This window comes from Pteronotus mesoamericanus, unplaced genomic scaffold (assembly GCF_021234165.1).
Source record: "Pteronotus mesoamericanus isolate MK-2021 breed Mesoamerican mustached bat unplaced genomic scaffold, CSHL_Meso_final contig_27, whole genome shotgun sequence".
NCBI lineage: Eukaryota > Metazoa > Chordata > Mammalia > Chiroptera > Mormoopidae > Pteronotus > Pteronotus mesoamericanus.
Window position 1 is genome coordinate 19,764,016 of NW_026555115.1, and position 17,071 is coordinate 19,781,086.

Consider the following 17,071-nt stretch of genomic DNA (forward strand, 5'->3'; position numbering starts at 1 on the left):
TGCACGCCTAACGGCAGGCGAGCGCTTGAGGTCCGGTGAGCACTCCACGGATCGGGGCTACGGCGCCCGTTCACTCAGGCTCACTCAGGCTCACTCAGTAATTAAACAAATAAAAAAAGAAAAACAGATAGATAGATAGATAGATAGATAGATAGATAGACCGACCTGCCTACTACCATAGAAGTTTAATCCACAAAGTCAGGAGATCTAGATGGGTCAATTGAAGCAGAAGCAAAAATGAATGAATGAATGAATGAATGAATGCATTAAAAAAAATAATAGAATCTCTAAAAAATGGGAAGAAAAAGAAGTCCCCCAAATGAGGGTAAAAGAGGAAGCCCCACAGAGAGAGCTAAATGAAATAGAGGCAAGGGAAATACCAGATATTGAATTCAAAACAAGGGCTCTAAGGAAGCTCAATGAGCTCAGCCAGCTCAAAGAGAACTATGAGAAACTGCAGAGAAACTATCAGCATCTTACAGCAAACTACATCAATGTGGAAAAGGACATAGAGACTATCAAGAAGACACAAGAGGATATGAAGAATACCATTTCTGAATTGAAGAACACAGGAGAAGGAATCCAAAGCAGGCTGGATGAAGCTGAGGATCGAATCAGTGAGATGGAGGATAAGGTAGAAAAAAGCTCCCAGAAAGAAAAAGAAATGGAAAAAAAGACTCAAAAAGAACGAACAGGCATTTAGGGAAATGCAGGACAACCTGAAACACGATAATATCTGCATAACAGGGATACCAGAGGGAGAAGAAGAGGAGCAAGGGATAGAGAACCTCTTCAAAAAAGTAATGATGGAAAATTTCCCCAATTTGAGGAGAGAAAACATCTCATGGATCCAGGAGGCACAGAGGGCCCCACTCAAGAGGGACTCAAGGAGGTCCACTCCAAGACACATCATCATTAAAATGGCAACTATCAAAGACAAAGAGAGAATCTTCAGGGCAGCAAGGGAGAAGGAGAAAGTAACATAAAAGGGGGCCCCCATGCGCCTAGGAGCTGACTTCTCAACAGAAACACTACAAGCCAGAAGGGAATGGCAACAAATTTTCCAAGTAATGAAAAGCAAGGACTGACAACCAAGGCTGCTGTACCCAGCAAGGCTCTCAATTAAAACAGAAGGTGAAATAAGGGGTTTCCAGACAAAAGAAGGCTAAAAGAATACACTTCTACCAAAACAGCACTACAAGATATGCTAAAGAGACTGGTTTAAGAAGATGAAGAAAAAGAGTAAGAAAGAGAAAAACACAGATACAAAGAGAAAAAATGAATAGGTTTCTATCAGTAATAACTCTAAATGTAAACAGACTAAAGGCTCTAATCAAAAGACACAGGATAGCTGAATGGATAAGAAAACATGACCCACACATATGTTGCCTACAAGAGACTCACCTCAGAGCAAAAGACCTACCCAGATTGAAAGTAAAGGGATGGAAAAAATATTCCAAGCAAATGGGCGAGAGAAGAAAGCACGGGTAGCAATACTTATATCAGACAAAATAGATTTCAAAACAAAAGCAATAAAAGAGACCCAGAGGGACACCTTATAATACTTAAAGGAAGAATCTATCAAGAAGACATAAACATTGTAAACATATATGCAACCAACATATAGACCCAAATATATGAGGAAATCTTGGACAACTTCAAAAAAGATATAAACAGCAACACACTGACAGGAGGGGATTTCAACACCCCATTGTCAAAAATGGACAGATCTTCCAAACAAAACATCATCAAGGATATCATGGAGCTGAATGATGCACTGAATCAAATAGACTTAACTGACATATATAGAACGTTACATCCCAAAGAAGAAAAATACACATTCTTTTCAAATGCCCATGGACGTTTTTCAAAGATCGACCACATGACAGGACAGAAAGGAACCCTCAGCAAATTCAGGAAACATGAAATAATACCAAACTTTTTCTCAGACCACAAGGGCTTGAGGCTGGAAATCAACCTCAAAGAGAAACTTCAAAAACTTGCAAACTCATGGAGACTGAACAGTACACTATTAAACAATGAATGGGTCAATAATGAGATAAGACAAGAAAACAAAAAATTTCTGGAAACAAATGAAAATGAACAGACAACAGTCCAAAAACTATGGGACACATCAAAGGCAGTCCCGAGAGGGAAGTTCATAGCAACACAGTTCTACGTAAAAAAGAGAGAAACATTTCAAATAAAAGACCTAACACTACAACTTCAAGAACTGGAGAAACAACAACAAATAAATCCCAGAGCAAGTAGAAGGAAGGAAATGGTCAAGATGAGAGCAGAACTGAATGACATAGAGACGAAAAGAACAATTCAAAGCATCAACCAATCCAGAAGCTGGTTCTTTGAAAAGATAAATAAAATTGACAAGCCTTTAAGGAGACTCATCAAGAATAAAAGGGAGAGGACCCAAATTAATAATATCAGAAATGAAAGAGGAGAAGTAACAACTGATACCACAGAAATACAAAGGATTGTCAGAAACTACACTGAACAATTATATGCCAAGAAATTTGAAAACCTTGATGAAATGGACACATTTCTAGAAAAGTATAATCTTCCAACACTGAAGGAGGAAGAAACAGAAAGCTTGAACAGACCGATAATAGCTGGGGAAATTGAAGCAGTAATCAAGAAACTCTCGGCACATAAAAGCCCAGGGCCGGACAGTTTCCCAGGAGAACTTTACAAAACATTTAAGGAAGAGATAAACCCTGTCCTTCTCAGATTATTCCAAACATTCCAAGAGGAGGGAAGACTCCCAGACTCTTTTTGTGAGGCCAGCATCACCCTGATCCCAAAACCAGATAAAGATTCTACAAAGAAAGAAAACTACAGGCCAATTTCGCTGAGGAACACAGATGCTAAAATCCTCAACAAAGTATTGGCAAGCTGCATCCAGCAATACATTAAAAAGATTATCCACCATGATCAAGAGGGATAGATCCCAGGGTTGCAGGGATGGTTCATATATGCAAATCAATAAATGTAATACATCACATAAATAAAAGACAAAAACCACATGATCATCTCGATAGATGCAGAAAAAGCATTCGATAAGGTACAACATCCATTTATGATAAACCCACTCAGTAACATAGGAATAAAGGGGGCATTCCTCAACGTAATAAAGGCCATATATGAAAAACCTACAGCCAACATCATACTCAATGGGCAAAAACTAAAAGCTTTCCCATAAGATCAGGAACACAACAAGGATGTCCGCTATCACCACTTCTTTTCAACATCGTATTGGAAATCCTAGCCACAGCAGTGAGACAAGAAAAAGAAATGAAAGGCATCCAAATAGGAAAGGAGGAAGTAAAGCTATCATTGTTTGCAGATAACATGATAGTGTACATAGAAACCCCTGTAGACTCCACCAAAAAACACTCAATCAAAAAAGTGAATTTGGCAAAACAGCAGGATACAGTCAACATTCAGAAATCAAAGGCACTTTTGTACACCAGCAATGAAACAGAAGAAGAAATCAGAAAAAAAAAATACCATTCGATATAGCAACAAGAAAAATAAAATACCTAGGAATAAATTTCACCAAGCAGGTACAAGACCTGTATGCAGAAAACTATACAACATTGAAGAAAGAAATTAAGGAAGACACAAATAAATGGAAGCATATACCATGCTCATGGATTGGAAGAATTAATATCATCAAAGTGTCCATTCTACCCAAAGCAATTTATAGATTCAACGCAATCCCTATTAAGATACCAATGACATATTTCACAGAAATAGAACAGGCATTTCAATAATTTACATGGGACTATAAACCACCCTTAATAGCTACAGCAATTTTGAGAAAGAAAAACAAAGTAGGAGGGATCACAATACTGGACATCAAACTATATTACAAAGCCATTATACTCAAAACAATCTGGTACTGGCACAAGAACAGACCCATAGACCAGTGGAACAAAACAGAAAGCCCAGAAATAAGCCCAAGTTTACATGGGCAACTATTAGTTGTCAAAGGGGGCAGAAGTATAAAATGGAGCAACGATAGCCTCTTCAACAAATGGTGTTGGGAGAGCTGGACGGCTACATGAAAAAATTGAAACTGGAGCATCAGCTGATACCATACACAAAAATAAACTCAAGATGGATAAAAGACTTAAATATAAGTCGCAACCATAACAGTCATAGAGGAGAACATTGGCAGGAACCTCTCAGATATCTCACACAGCCATTTTTTCACTGATATGTCTCCTACAGCAAGGGACATAAAGGAAAGAACAAACAAGTGGGACTTCATCAAAATGAGAAGCTTCTGCACGGCTAAAGGAAACATCAGCAAAATGAAAAAGGAGCCATCCGAATGGGAAAATATATTCGCTAATGATACATCAGATAGAGGTTTGATCTCCAAGATATATAAAGAACTCACTCGACTCCACTCCAAGAAGATAAAAGATCCAATCCAAAAATGGGCAAAGGACCTGGGCAGACCCTTTTCCAAGAAGGAGATACAGAGGGCCCAGAGGCATTTGAAAGGATGCTCAGCATCACTAGCCATCATAGAAATGCAGGTCAAAACCACCATGAGGTACCACCTCACACCGGTCAGAGTGGCCATCATAAACAAATCCACAAACAACAGGTGCTGGCGAGGCTGTGGACAAAAGGGAACCCTAGTCCACTGTTGGTGGGAATGCAGACTGGTGCAGCCAGTGTGGAAAGCAGTGTGGAATTTCCTCAAAAAGCTGAAAATGGAACTGCCTTTTGATCCAGTGATTCCCCTGCTGGGACTATACCCTAAGAACACCAAAACGCCAATACAAAAGAACCTATGCACCCCAATGTTCATAGCAGCACAATTTACAATAGCCAAGTGTTGGAAGCAACCTGAATGCCCATCAGTAGATGATTGGATCAAAAAACTATGGTACACATACACAATGGAATACTATGCAGCAGAAAGAAAAAAAGAACCACTAAACTTCACGACAGCATGGATGGAACTGGAGAGCACTATGCTAAGCGAAATAAGCCAGGGGGCGAAAGACAAATACCATATGATCTCACCTAGAAGTGGAACCTAACCAACAATACAAAGATGCACGGAAAATAAGACCAGCAACACTGAAAGGAAAAGAAATCAACAGAGTCAAGAGGGAAGGACGGAGGGGAGGGCGGGGGAAAAGGAAGGGAAGGGGCAAATCAAGGAACATACAGCAAGGACTCAACGACAAAACCAAAGTGTGGAAGGACTGAGGGAGGGAAAAGGGGGAGGGGAGACGAGGGAGGGGGCAGGGGAAAGTGGTGGAGGGAAGGCAGAGACAAATGTATTTGAAAAAATAAATTAACTAATTTAAAAAAATAATAAAATAAATAAAGAGAAAAAGAAAAAAGAAAGTAGATCTTAAAAAAAAACAAAAACAAAATAAGATGGCATATAGATCAATGCAGTGGAACTGAGGGGTCAGAAATAATTCCATAAATCTACGGTCAGTTGGTTTCTGACAAGGGTGTCAAGGTGTTCTTTCAGTGGGGGAAAGAACAGCATTTTAGTAAATGGTGCTGGGACAACTGGATATCCATATGAAATAGAATGAATACAGACCCCTACTGCATAGAAACACTCAAAAATGTGGACGACAAAAACCCTAAGTGTAAGGGCTAAAAGTATAAAAGTCTTAGGGGGGGAAAAAAAACATGTATAAGTCATTGTGACCTTGGGTTAGGCAATGGTTTTTTGATTATGACACCTAAAGCACAAGCAACCAGAAAAAAGCTAAACCAAAATAAAACAAAAAATATCAGATGAGCCTGTAATATAGAGTATGTTAAGAATCCTTCCAAAAAATAAAAAAACAAATAACCCAATTTTAAATTGAGCAAATAATTTGAATAGACATTTCACCAGATATATAAAGAGCCAATAAGCACATGAAAAGATGCTCAGCATTATTAGTTATTAATGAATCATAAGTGAAAAGCACAAGGAGGATTCACTTCACACCCACTAGGATGACTTACAATAAAAAAAATGGACAGTTACAACTGTTATGGAAGATGTGGAAAAGTTAGACCCTTATACACTGCTGGTAGAAATGAAAAATGGCACAACTATTTTCGAGAACAGTTTAGAGTTCCACGAAAAGCTAAACAGTTAATATATGACTCAGTAATTCTACTCATTCATACTTACCCAAGAGAACTGCAAAAATATGTTCACACAAAAACTTGTACACAGATATTCATAGCACCATTATTCATTATAACCCCAAAGTGGAAGTTTCACAAATGCCCATCGATAAACAGATGAATGACAAATAAAATGCAGTATCTGTATAATGTAATATTATTTAGCCATTAAAAGGAATGAAGTATTGATACATGCCACAACATGTAACACTGAAGAACCTTGAAAACATCAGGCCAATTGAAAAAAGTCAGCCATAAAAGGTCACATATTTTATGATTCCATTTATATGAAATGTCCAGAATAGACCAGCCCACAGAGGCAGAATGTAAATTGGCAGTTGCCAGGGGCTGGAGGAGTGACTGCTTATAGGTAAGATATTTCTTTCTGGGGGTGATGAAAATATTTTCAATTTAGATAGTGGCATTGGTTGTAGAACTTGTAAAAATACGAAAAAAACAAACAAACCCACGACTGATTGCATACTTTAAAATAATCAATCTTGTTATGTGAATTATAATTCAGTAAAGCTATTAATAAAAACAAAAAGTAGTTAATACCACACGTATACCTTTTTAACTTAAAACTTACATTTTCTGTGAGTCTCATGTTTTCTTTGCTGACATTTAGCACTGTTGTCATTTAAGCTGGATTTATGATGCTGAGCTACTTGACTTATTTCTTGAGGTAGAACTGTACCCTGAAAATCAAAATTCTCATAAATGATTTAAATCAACTGTTAGCATTATAATTACTTATTTTCTTCAATGTTTAATAATTATTTTTATTAAAACTGTATAGTTTACTAGAAAAAAAATTAAGGAATGCAGAAGAGTATAGAGAATTTTCAAAACCACTCATATTCCACCACTCAGAAATAACCATTATTAACATAATGATCATCACTCAAGATATTGCTCTATACATTACTTAGCAAGATACACAGAAAACTAACATTTTACAAAAATGCTACTTTTAATAGGAAAAATTAAATCTATTTTGCTTGAAGTTAAGACAGAAATTAAAGAAATGATTAAATCTCAGGTTAATGTTTCTTCACAACAGAATTAATGGCCTCTAAAGATTCTTCTAGCCCTGACTGATGTATGTGGCTTAGTGGGTTGGGCATCATCCCACAAATCAAAGGGTCACCAGTTTGATTCCTGGTCAGGGCACATGCCTGGGTTGTGGGCAGGTCCCCAGCTGGGGGCATGCAAGAGGCAATTGACTGATGTTTCTCTCCTTCTCTTTCCCCCTCTCAAAAATGAATAAATAAATAAAATCTTTTAAAAAATAAAAATTCCTCTAGCCTTGCTTAAAAATATTCCTATCTCTGGGATAAGTGGGGTGGGAAATGAGTAGGTGTTTCAGAACATGTGCAAGGTAAAGGATGGGTATCTGTGGGTTTGCTATTCTATTCTCTTGTTTTCATTATTTTAAAATTTTCTATTAAAAATATTATTGAAAATTCATTTCTGCCTCTGATATGAAAATTGAGGCTACTAGCCCTTCTTCATCCCTTTCCACAAGCCCTGATTTTTTACTGGGTTGGCCAAAAGGTTCATTTGGTTGGCTCTAATAGTGCTTAGTTGTCTTTAACTTCAATTGTAAAAATTTTGTTAGATTGTATTGTGACACCTGTCATACCAGCATGCATTATAAAAAAACTTAGCAAAATTGATGAATTTTTGTTTAGCTATTTTAATATTGAAGATGCAAGAAAATAAGTTACATTTTTGGCATATTATGTTTTATTATTTCAAGAAGAGTAAAAATGTAACTGAAACACAAAAAAGATTTGTGCAGTAGTGTATGGAGAAGGTCCTGTGACTGATCAAACATTTCCAAAGTGGTTTGCAAAGTTTTGTACTGGAGATTTCTTGCTGGCTGACGCTTCATTGTTGGGTAGACCAGTTGAAGCTGATACCAATCAAATCAAGACATTAATTGAGAACAATCAATGTCATACCTCTAGAGGGAGAGCTGATATACTCAAAATATCCAAATCAATAAAATTATTGGTGAAAATGAAAAATGTGTCTTTTATTTCAAATGACTGAAGACTATAACCAGAGAGCAAGACTGACTATAAAGCCACAGCAACCGAGACGGTACAGGGATGGACAGAATTTGCAAAAAGGCATGAGTTTTGTCTAAAGATCATACCATATCCCTTTGTTTTCTGAGAGGCAGAGGAGGCCTGAGGGCAACAAGGTATAGATAACTTTCCACACGTGAAGCAGAAGAGGAGACAAAAGCAGAGGCTTTTGAAAAGCAGACGTTCAACACAAATTTATTATTTCACAGTTTTGTTTTTGGTGAGCCCTATTTATTTTCTTCTGAGCACAGACAAATAATGAACACTGGGCACAAAGGGACAACATGTCCTAGTTGGCAGTGAGCATGCTCGAAAACATTTGTGACATGCACCAGAGTGTGAAGGAAGGTCCAATGAGCTCATATGCACAGAACACCCAGGGTTCTTTAGTCTTTAACAGTCAAAAGGACCAAAGGATTCCTATTTGTATACCACAAATGGTTGGTGGGGTTTTGGGCTACAGCAGTACATTATGGGATATTTTGACTCTAAGGAAGGGAATCAGAACAACAGATTGATATGAACAAATATTGTGCAAATGTCTATTATGTGCCAGGCATGGGAAGATATGCTTTGTATTCATTATTTTAATATCATTATAACAATGCTATAATTATAAAAATGCTATGGTAGATTTTGATTCCATTGTACAGGTAACTAAATTCAGGCTCAAAGTGATAAAATAATTTGGTTATAGAACTAAATAATAGGAGAACTGATATTTGACTTCTAACTCTAAAACCCAAGTTCACAGTAATGTTTCAGAGAAAAATGTGTGCCACAAGTTTAATCAGCCTTGACCAGCATGGTTTAGTTGGTTGAGCACCATCCTGCAAAGTGAACGGTTGCCGATTCAATTCTGAATCAGGGCACATGCCTGGATTGCAGGCCCAGTACCTGGTGAGAGGCAACTTGATTGATGATTCTTCCTTCATGCACTGATGTTTCTCTCCCTCTTTCTCCCTCCCTTCCCTCTCTCTAAAAATAAATAAATAAATTCTTTCAAAAAAAAGAAAAAATGTCTAGTTTTGAGTATAGTTTTTTGGGTTGTTTTATCTACATTAAGCTATTTGTGTTAGTCACCTTTTCATATTTTGCCAATAAAAAGCTTGAATTTTTTTTAAAGACTCTTTTTTTAAGGGCAGTTTTAGGTTCGTAACAAAATCGCCTCCTGCCCTCAAACATGCAGAGCCTTACCATTAGCGACATCCCTTATGGGATGGGTTTATTTATTACAATCGATGAACATATATTGACAGATCATTATCACCCAAAGTCCACAGTTTACACTGGGTTTACTCTTGGTGTTTTACATTCTATGGGTTAGGATGAATGCATAACGACATGTATCCAGCATTACAGTGGGGATGAAAAAGGGGCTCTGTAATAAATCTAACCGAAAGTAACCTCACAGGGTGATCTGATCATGAATTCCTAACTGGGCAGGTCAGGGAGGGTAGTAAGCCTCAGGCCTATTTCTTCCCTAACACAAGGTTTATCTTTACCTTAAGCTAAGCTCTGTTCCTTGTTTTTGTGCATCGAGGTTAACACCTCCTTGAAAAGCCTCTTTTTCAGACCTCTGGAAGGATAACCACCATCCAGAGAGCACATAATCTTGTTATCCTGTAACCTAATCATTGGTATTTCTCTGCCTTACTTTCTCCCTTGTTCCTGTAATCTTCCTTATGTTCCTTCTTTAATGCCAAATGAGGAAACAAACTGCAAAGTCATTCTAGGGAACATCTGAGATTTTGCTTCCTGGCACACTGTCCTTTGGCTCAAATAAACTCATAAAAATTCTTCACAGGTTTGGATGTTTCTCTAACGTTGACAACAGTATCACAGAGTATTTTTCAGTACCCTAAAATCTTCTGTGCTCCACCTATTAACCCTTTGCTTTCTCTCTAACCCCTGGCAATGACTGATCTTTCTACTGCTTCCAGTTTTATCTTTTCCAGAAGCTGAATTTTTTTTAATCATGTTGAATTTTCTAGAACCTGTTCACTGGATGATTATCAAGCTGCTTCTTAATGCCTCATGGATATGAGTGTTGTATGTGGTGGCTCATAATTCTTGGAAGATACTGGAGGTAAAACACTGGAGCACACAACTGATATAAATAATAAAACAGTAACCAGTAACAGGAGATGCATGGAGAATATTCTGAGAAAATATAATATAATGTTTCCTCAAGGACATATAGTTGGTAACATCCAGAACACCCTGGCTGAGACTTAAGGGTACTTTGGTAGTGAGAGAGGAAAAGCATCCTAAATGGAAGGAACAAGACGTATAGATGAGCTGAAATGGGATTTACATGTTTGAGGGAAAGTAGAGAGACTAATTTGGTACAGACTATTTCACCAAACACGTGGACATGCTGTATATGAGAATCAGGTAGGGTTAGCTTATAAAAGGACTAAATATTAGTTTGCATAATTCCGGTAGTAGTACTAAACAAGGAGCCCTACACATTCTAAGTATTTGAACAACACTATTTTAGGGCTAGAAAAGACGTCCACTTTGATCTAAGCCCACAAACACAATCTTACGCAGAAGCAGCTCAGAAAAGTTATATTTGCTCAATTTGAGTCACAAAATCAGGCTTCCTGATTCTGAGTTTAATCCCAGATTTACCATACCACACTGCCTCAGGGCATAAACTGAGTTAAAACTTAGGAGCTCTTATCAATTAGAAACTTTGCTCAATTACGCCATGGGGCCAAGACAGATGGAAAGATCTTTGGAAAAGATTGATCAGGCAGTACTATGTAAGAAGAACCAGGAAAGAAAGAAATTAAGAATTAGAAAATGCAGATAGGAGGTTAATCTAGGCCTGGGATCACAATCTAAGGTCCAGCTGTACAAACTGAGAAGGTGTAAACAGTTTGTGGTCTCACTGCAAAACATCATTAGGAGAATAAAATTTTTAATTCCATGCTTTTCAGATTATATCTCTGAGGAAAATGGTAGTTTTAGAAATAAGGATAAGAGAAGAGGCCACAAATGAGGTCAATTCTGTGACATCTTGAGGTTTGAGGGGATGGTGGGTATCCATCTATACCTGTCTTCTAGATAGTTGGGAGACACTGGGTTAGATCTTGATTGAGAGGCTGGATTCAGACATAGATTGAGTGGTAATTAGAAGACAGGAAAGAGCCAAAGTCACAAGCCAAGCAATAGGGCAAGGTAAAAGAAAACTATTCTGGAGTTCCAGGGAACAGTCCTCATGAAAGGCTGGAAGAACAGAGGTTAATAAAGAAGTTAATAGGAAAGGCCAACAGGGAACTCAGATAATGTGTCCTTTACAGCAAAACCCTTGTAAAAACTGCTTATATTGACTGCCTCCGACTTCTCTCCTCACATTTTCTCTTCAGCCCTCTGTAATCAGTATATCACTCCTATCATCATGCTACTGAAATTGCTCTTGTCAACGTTCCCAGTGACCTTTGTGTGCTAAACTCTGTGGGCAATTTTCAGTTTTTATCTTAACTGATCCAAGAGCAACATTTGACACATGGATCCTGTATGATATCCATTCTTTGCTTGGCATCTAGATACCACCCTTTCCTGGTTTTCTTTCTGCTTCATTGGCTGCTATTTCTCAGTCTTCTTTGTCAGTTTCACCTAATCACTCTAACTTTTTAAGGATGTTATTCTCTAAGGCTAAGTTATTAGACCTCTTCTCTATCTACATCTATTTCCTTCGATATAGATAATTAAAGAATTGTTACACAGATACACAGATATACATGCACATACATAGATGATGACTCCCAAATTCTCTCTCCAGCTTGGACATCCTCCATGAGCCTCAGACTCAATGGCCAACTCTAAGTCTGCACTTAAATGTTTAGTACAAATCTCAAACTCACCGTGTCCAAAACTGAACTCTTAATCTCTCCTACAAAGCTACTGACCCACAATCCTCCCCATCACAGCTAACAGTCACTCTGTCCTTTTAGTTACTCAAATCTTAAGAATCACATCGTTTAATCCATTATTTCTCTTTTACCCCCATACCTAATTCATCGCCAGCTGGCAATCCCTCCAAATATGTCTAGCATTTGACCACTTCTCACAGATTCCTATTACCCTGGTCTAAGTCCATATGGTAGGCACACAATAAATATGTGTTGAATGAATGAATGAATGAATGAATGAATGTTAACAAAGCACTTCTTTAGAATGAGTGGTTAGCAGTACCAAATACATTAAAGAAAAAAAGAAGGTTTGAAAATCTGGACATGAGTTATATTTAGATAGAAACAATTTATGGATGATCTAAGGAATACTTATTAATAGCATATTGGCAGAGGATACCTGGGTATTTTGTCACTCTCACTTTTTATGTTTATTTTACTATCATTCCCCTTGCTATCTTCCCCTCTATAACTCTGATAATGCCACCACCACTGGAAGATATAGAATAAATGAGGCCTTTATGGTACAGGATACTGATTTATAAACTTCAAAGAACATTCCTTCTTGACTTAGGCTAAGAAGATAGACCAGTAACATGCAAGAAAGGCCTAGGAATTCATTCCTTTTCTTCTTCTTTGTCTTTTTTTCTCTTTTTTTTTTTTGGTTTGAGTCTACTCTTTTAGCAGAATTTCTTTCCTCTATCAAGGAATGTCAATTTGCTTGCTCATTCATCTTTAAGACAGTCAACTGCCAGCATAAAGCTATATATTCAAGTGGAAATAAATGAGTTAGTAAGTGCCATTAAGGACTTTGTTCAATTTAAACAACAGTGATTATGATTTTGTAAACAGCTGGAAAAATCCAAAACTGATTTAAAAGATAAATTGTCTATATTCTCATTCATTGGTCCAAAACATTTTTTATATGTAGCTGAATGGAAGTATACAGCTTCATGATCAAAACTGTTATTTCTATTTTATGAGAAGATTTCAGAAGAAAATTAATCATTTCATACCTAAAAAAATATATAAAATTAAATCTTTAAAAGTTAAGTCCATCAAAAAAGGTATACTAACCTTCTCTTGCAGAGTTGGCTGGAAGTGCTGAACCTTTCCAGATTCCTGTAAGGACTGCCAAATGTTGCAAAATTCATCATCATCTTTAGTAGGTACCTGGCAAAGCACAAGAAATTTCTTAAGAAACTGAAACATGAACAAATAAAACGTATATTAAAAATCAAATAATTTATTCATTAAAATTATTTAGCATGAGACAGGATATTTGACTTTCATTATCTGAAATTTCAATTCTTTTCTTCTGGGGCTACAGTATACCTCTACGGTATCGTGACCATAGGAATAAAAATGTCTTTCTTCTTATTTACTTGGTTTTGAATGGTTTTATTGTAAAGTATTTACAGTACAACAAATGCTATAAAAGAATATACTGAATCAACATATCACCACCAACAGGTTCTTTTTGTGTTTCAAGGTACTGATATATTATCTCATTTAAACTTAATATCTAATGATTTTATTTTAAAAATCTTCATCTTATATAAAATAGATTAAAAATCAGCTATTACATATGGAGAACTGATTTCATGCAGATTAAAACTCTGCAAACATAAGCAACAAAATTTAACAGTAGTTACCTATGAGATTCTAAAGGATTTTTGCTTCTGTTTCCTTTGTTATTATCTACTTACCTGTGTTTTCTAATTAGTCTATACAATAAGCATGTATTATTTGGATTAAAGAGTGTGGTAAGGTCTGTGGTCACAGAATTGAATAAAGGTAAGTGTCTCACACAAAACAGCTCAATTTTTGTCCCCAGAAAGACAAAAGGGAATTACCCATGAATTACATGGTGAGAACTTGAAAACTGCTTTTGATAAACATGATATAGTCCTCTCCCTTTTGCCTTTCAAATTTCTATAATTTTTATAGCAGATATAATCGGGCATTTGGGTTATATAAAAAAAATTTACTGTTAGTTTTAAAGTAGACATATAAAGAGAAAAGGCATTTTTCAAGACTTTTTAAAATAAACATCTTTCTTCTTTAATATAATTGTAATTTTACAACATAGGTAGAATGCTATCAATGGCATTCTCCACTGGCCCATTAGTTTAAAACAAATCTGGAATTGATTTTGAAAAAAAATTAAGTCAAATTAGGTTTCTATTTACAGTGTGCCTATGATTTGTAAAATGGGTACAGAGAAATTAAAGACAAAGGGTCTTACTTGTGTAGGAACAAAAATTGATTGAGGGGAATGGTTCAGGACTCCCAAATTCCCAGATGAAACTGACGAATTTGAGCTATAGTGATTCACAGCTGGTTGTGGTTTCACAATGGCTGTCAACTTCTGATTTCCAGTTTCAGAACGACTCCCATGAGAAAGGTTCACCAAGGCACTTGTTGGCAGTCGATAACCCCTACCAGGTGAGCACCTAAAAGTATAAAGTTACATCACACTCAGAGTGAAATAATAGTGAATATGCTAGGAAGAAGAATCAAATAATTTTGGGGGGGACAGTCTGTAATTCAAATCAATAAATATTACCTTTTAATTCAATAGAGCAACTTGAAATCATAGAAAAACCTCAGTTTATAAGATGATGCATTTCTGAAGAGTTTCCCTATAGACCATTCAGTGATACTAAGTGGGGAATAAAACTGTTCTAGAGGTGTAGTTATATATGTAAAGGTGAGTATGTGTGTGTTAGTTTGCCCTCAGGAAGGCCTACAATGTAACAGCTGAGAATGACTAAGTTTATGAATTAAATGTCAAATTTCTTAAAAAGATGGTGGTTTGTACAGTCTGGGTTAGGAAATCGCAGAAGCTACCCAAGTGTGGAGCCATTCTCAGTATGCCTCTATCTATGCAACAAGGCAAATGTTGCCTTTTATCACACTTGTCTCCTGATCAATTGTTGATCCAGCCCCTTTTCACCCTCATCTTCCCATCTTAAAGTTCTAGACTTAGAAAGGTTTAAGAGATAAATATTGGTAATTTCCTTCCTTCCTGACTGACCTTGATAGAAGTGTTAAATATTGAAATAAGCCTTCTTTCATCAAAACTTTTCAACTCTATTACCTGCTATTTTCTAAAATAATTTTCTTATATTGCAAGGTCATGAAGAAGTAGATTTATTTTATGAGAATTCTCTGTAACATGTATAGAAAATGGTTCTGTAATAACTATACTTGAAGATTCTGCACTGTAGAAATGAGTATACAGCAGGCAGGTAATCTTTTACACAGTTCTTTATCAGTCAGAAAAAAAATCCACTGCCTCTACCTAGGAGGGGAAAAAAAGACTGAGAAAAAAGTTAATTTATCATAAAAATAAAATTTCAAAATTACTGAGCTAAGGTTATTCATAACCAAACATTTTTAATGAAAAATAAAATCAGACATGGGATGCAGACTCTACTGCTATACTTGAAGAGTGAAAACAGTAAAGTCTTTGGTTAACAGGAACATTCAAATTGCAAAACAACGATAATAGCATTCTAAAGGTGACCACTTGGTATAAGGACTGAAGATTGTGATTTTATGAAATGTGGCTAACAAGAATAATCAATTTTTTGAATTTTAATTACCCACAAATCAAAACAGAGAAGAAAAAGAAAAACTAAACTAAATTTAGTTCAGTTTTCCAGTCAGACTTTGGAAAGGAGAAAAGGAAAACTGGAAAACTTTTCATTTAATCCACAAAATAACCTAATAAAGTATATCTTCATTATACATGAGGAAATTGAGGTTGAGAATGCTTTTAGTAAACATACTCAAGGTAATGCAAAGGTTAAGCAAGAGATTCTCCATTTTCCAATATTCCATGGTACCTCTCATTCTATCATATTTTTTCCCTGGATCTTTAAGCTTTCTTTCTTTAAGCTTTGCGGGGAGCTTCAATGCTCCCCAAAACAGATGTCAGTAAGTTTCACCCATATTAAATTAAAAATAATCCAAATATGAGAAGAAAGCTGGAAAAACCACAAACATGTAGTGATTAAACAACATGCTACTGAGCAACTATTAGATTGAAGGAAAAATAAAATTCAAGAGATATATATAGACAGACAAAAATGACAATACAGCACATCAAAAGTTTTAGGATGCAGCAAAGCTGTACTGAGAGAATTTTAAAGTATCACAGACCTACCTCAAGAAACAAGATTAATCTCAAATGAACAATCTACCATTACAACTTAATAGAAAAAGGAGGACAAATTAAGCCTGAAGTCAATAGACAATAGAAAAAAATTAATGAAACAAAGAGCCAGTTCTTTGGGAAAAAAATATAATCAATGAAGCTGACTAGACTCAATAAGAACAAAAAAAGGCTCAAATTAATAAGGTCAGAATCAAAAGAAGTTACGACAAATATCAAATAATACAACGAAGACCATATGACACCAAATTCAATGTCTAGAAGAAATTCTTAGAAATAAATAACCTTCCCAGACTGGATCATGAAGAACTTAAAAACCTAAATAGACTAATCACTAGTAAGGAAATTGAAACAGTAACCAAAAGCCTCCAAAAAAACAAAAATCCAGGACCAGTGGCTTCACCAGTAAGTTTTATCAAATATTCAAAGATTTAATACCTATTGTTCTCAAACTGTTCTAAAGTATTGAAGAGGGAATACTTCCTTACTCATTTTATGAGTCAAACGTTACCCTGATACCAAAATCAGGGAAGGACAACACAAAAAAATTACAGGCCAATAATTCTGATGAACGTAGGTGAAAAAATCGTAAAAAAAAAAAAAAAAAAAAATTAGCAAACTGAATGCAACAATTCATTAAAAGAATAATGCGTCACAATCTAGCGGGGTTCATACCAAGGACACAA

The 17,071-nt window shown here is 36.1% G+C and overlaps 1 protein-coding gene across 1 annotated transcript in view; it reads right to left on the minus strand.

The window, feature by feature from the left end:
- XRN1 (5'-3' exoribonuclease 1) overlaps positions 1-17,071 on the minus strand; it is a 146,920-nt gene that overhangs the window by 26,236 nt on the left and 103,613 nt on the right. The window contains exons 31-33 of the mRNA XM_054575090.1: positions 14,451-14,658; positions 13,280-13,375; positions 6,773-6,881 (exon numbers count right to left, since the gene is read on the minus strand). Of these exons, the coding sequence (XP_054431065.1) occupies positions 6,773-6,881; positions 13,280-13,375; positions 14,451-14,658 (413 nt within the window). The remainder of the gene's footprint in view (positions 1-6,772; positions 6,882-13,279; positions 13,376-14,450; positions 14,659-17,071) is intronic.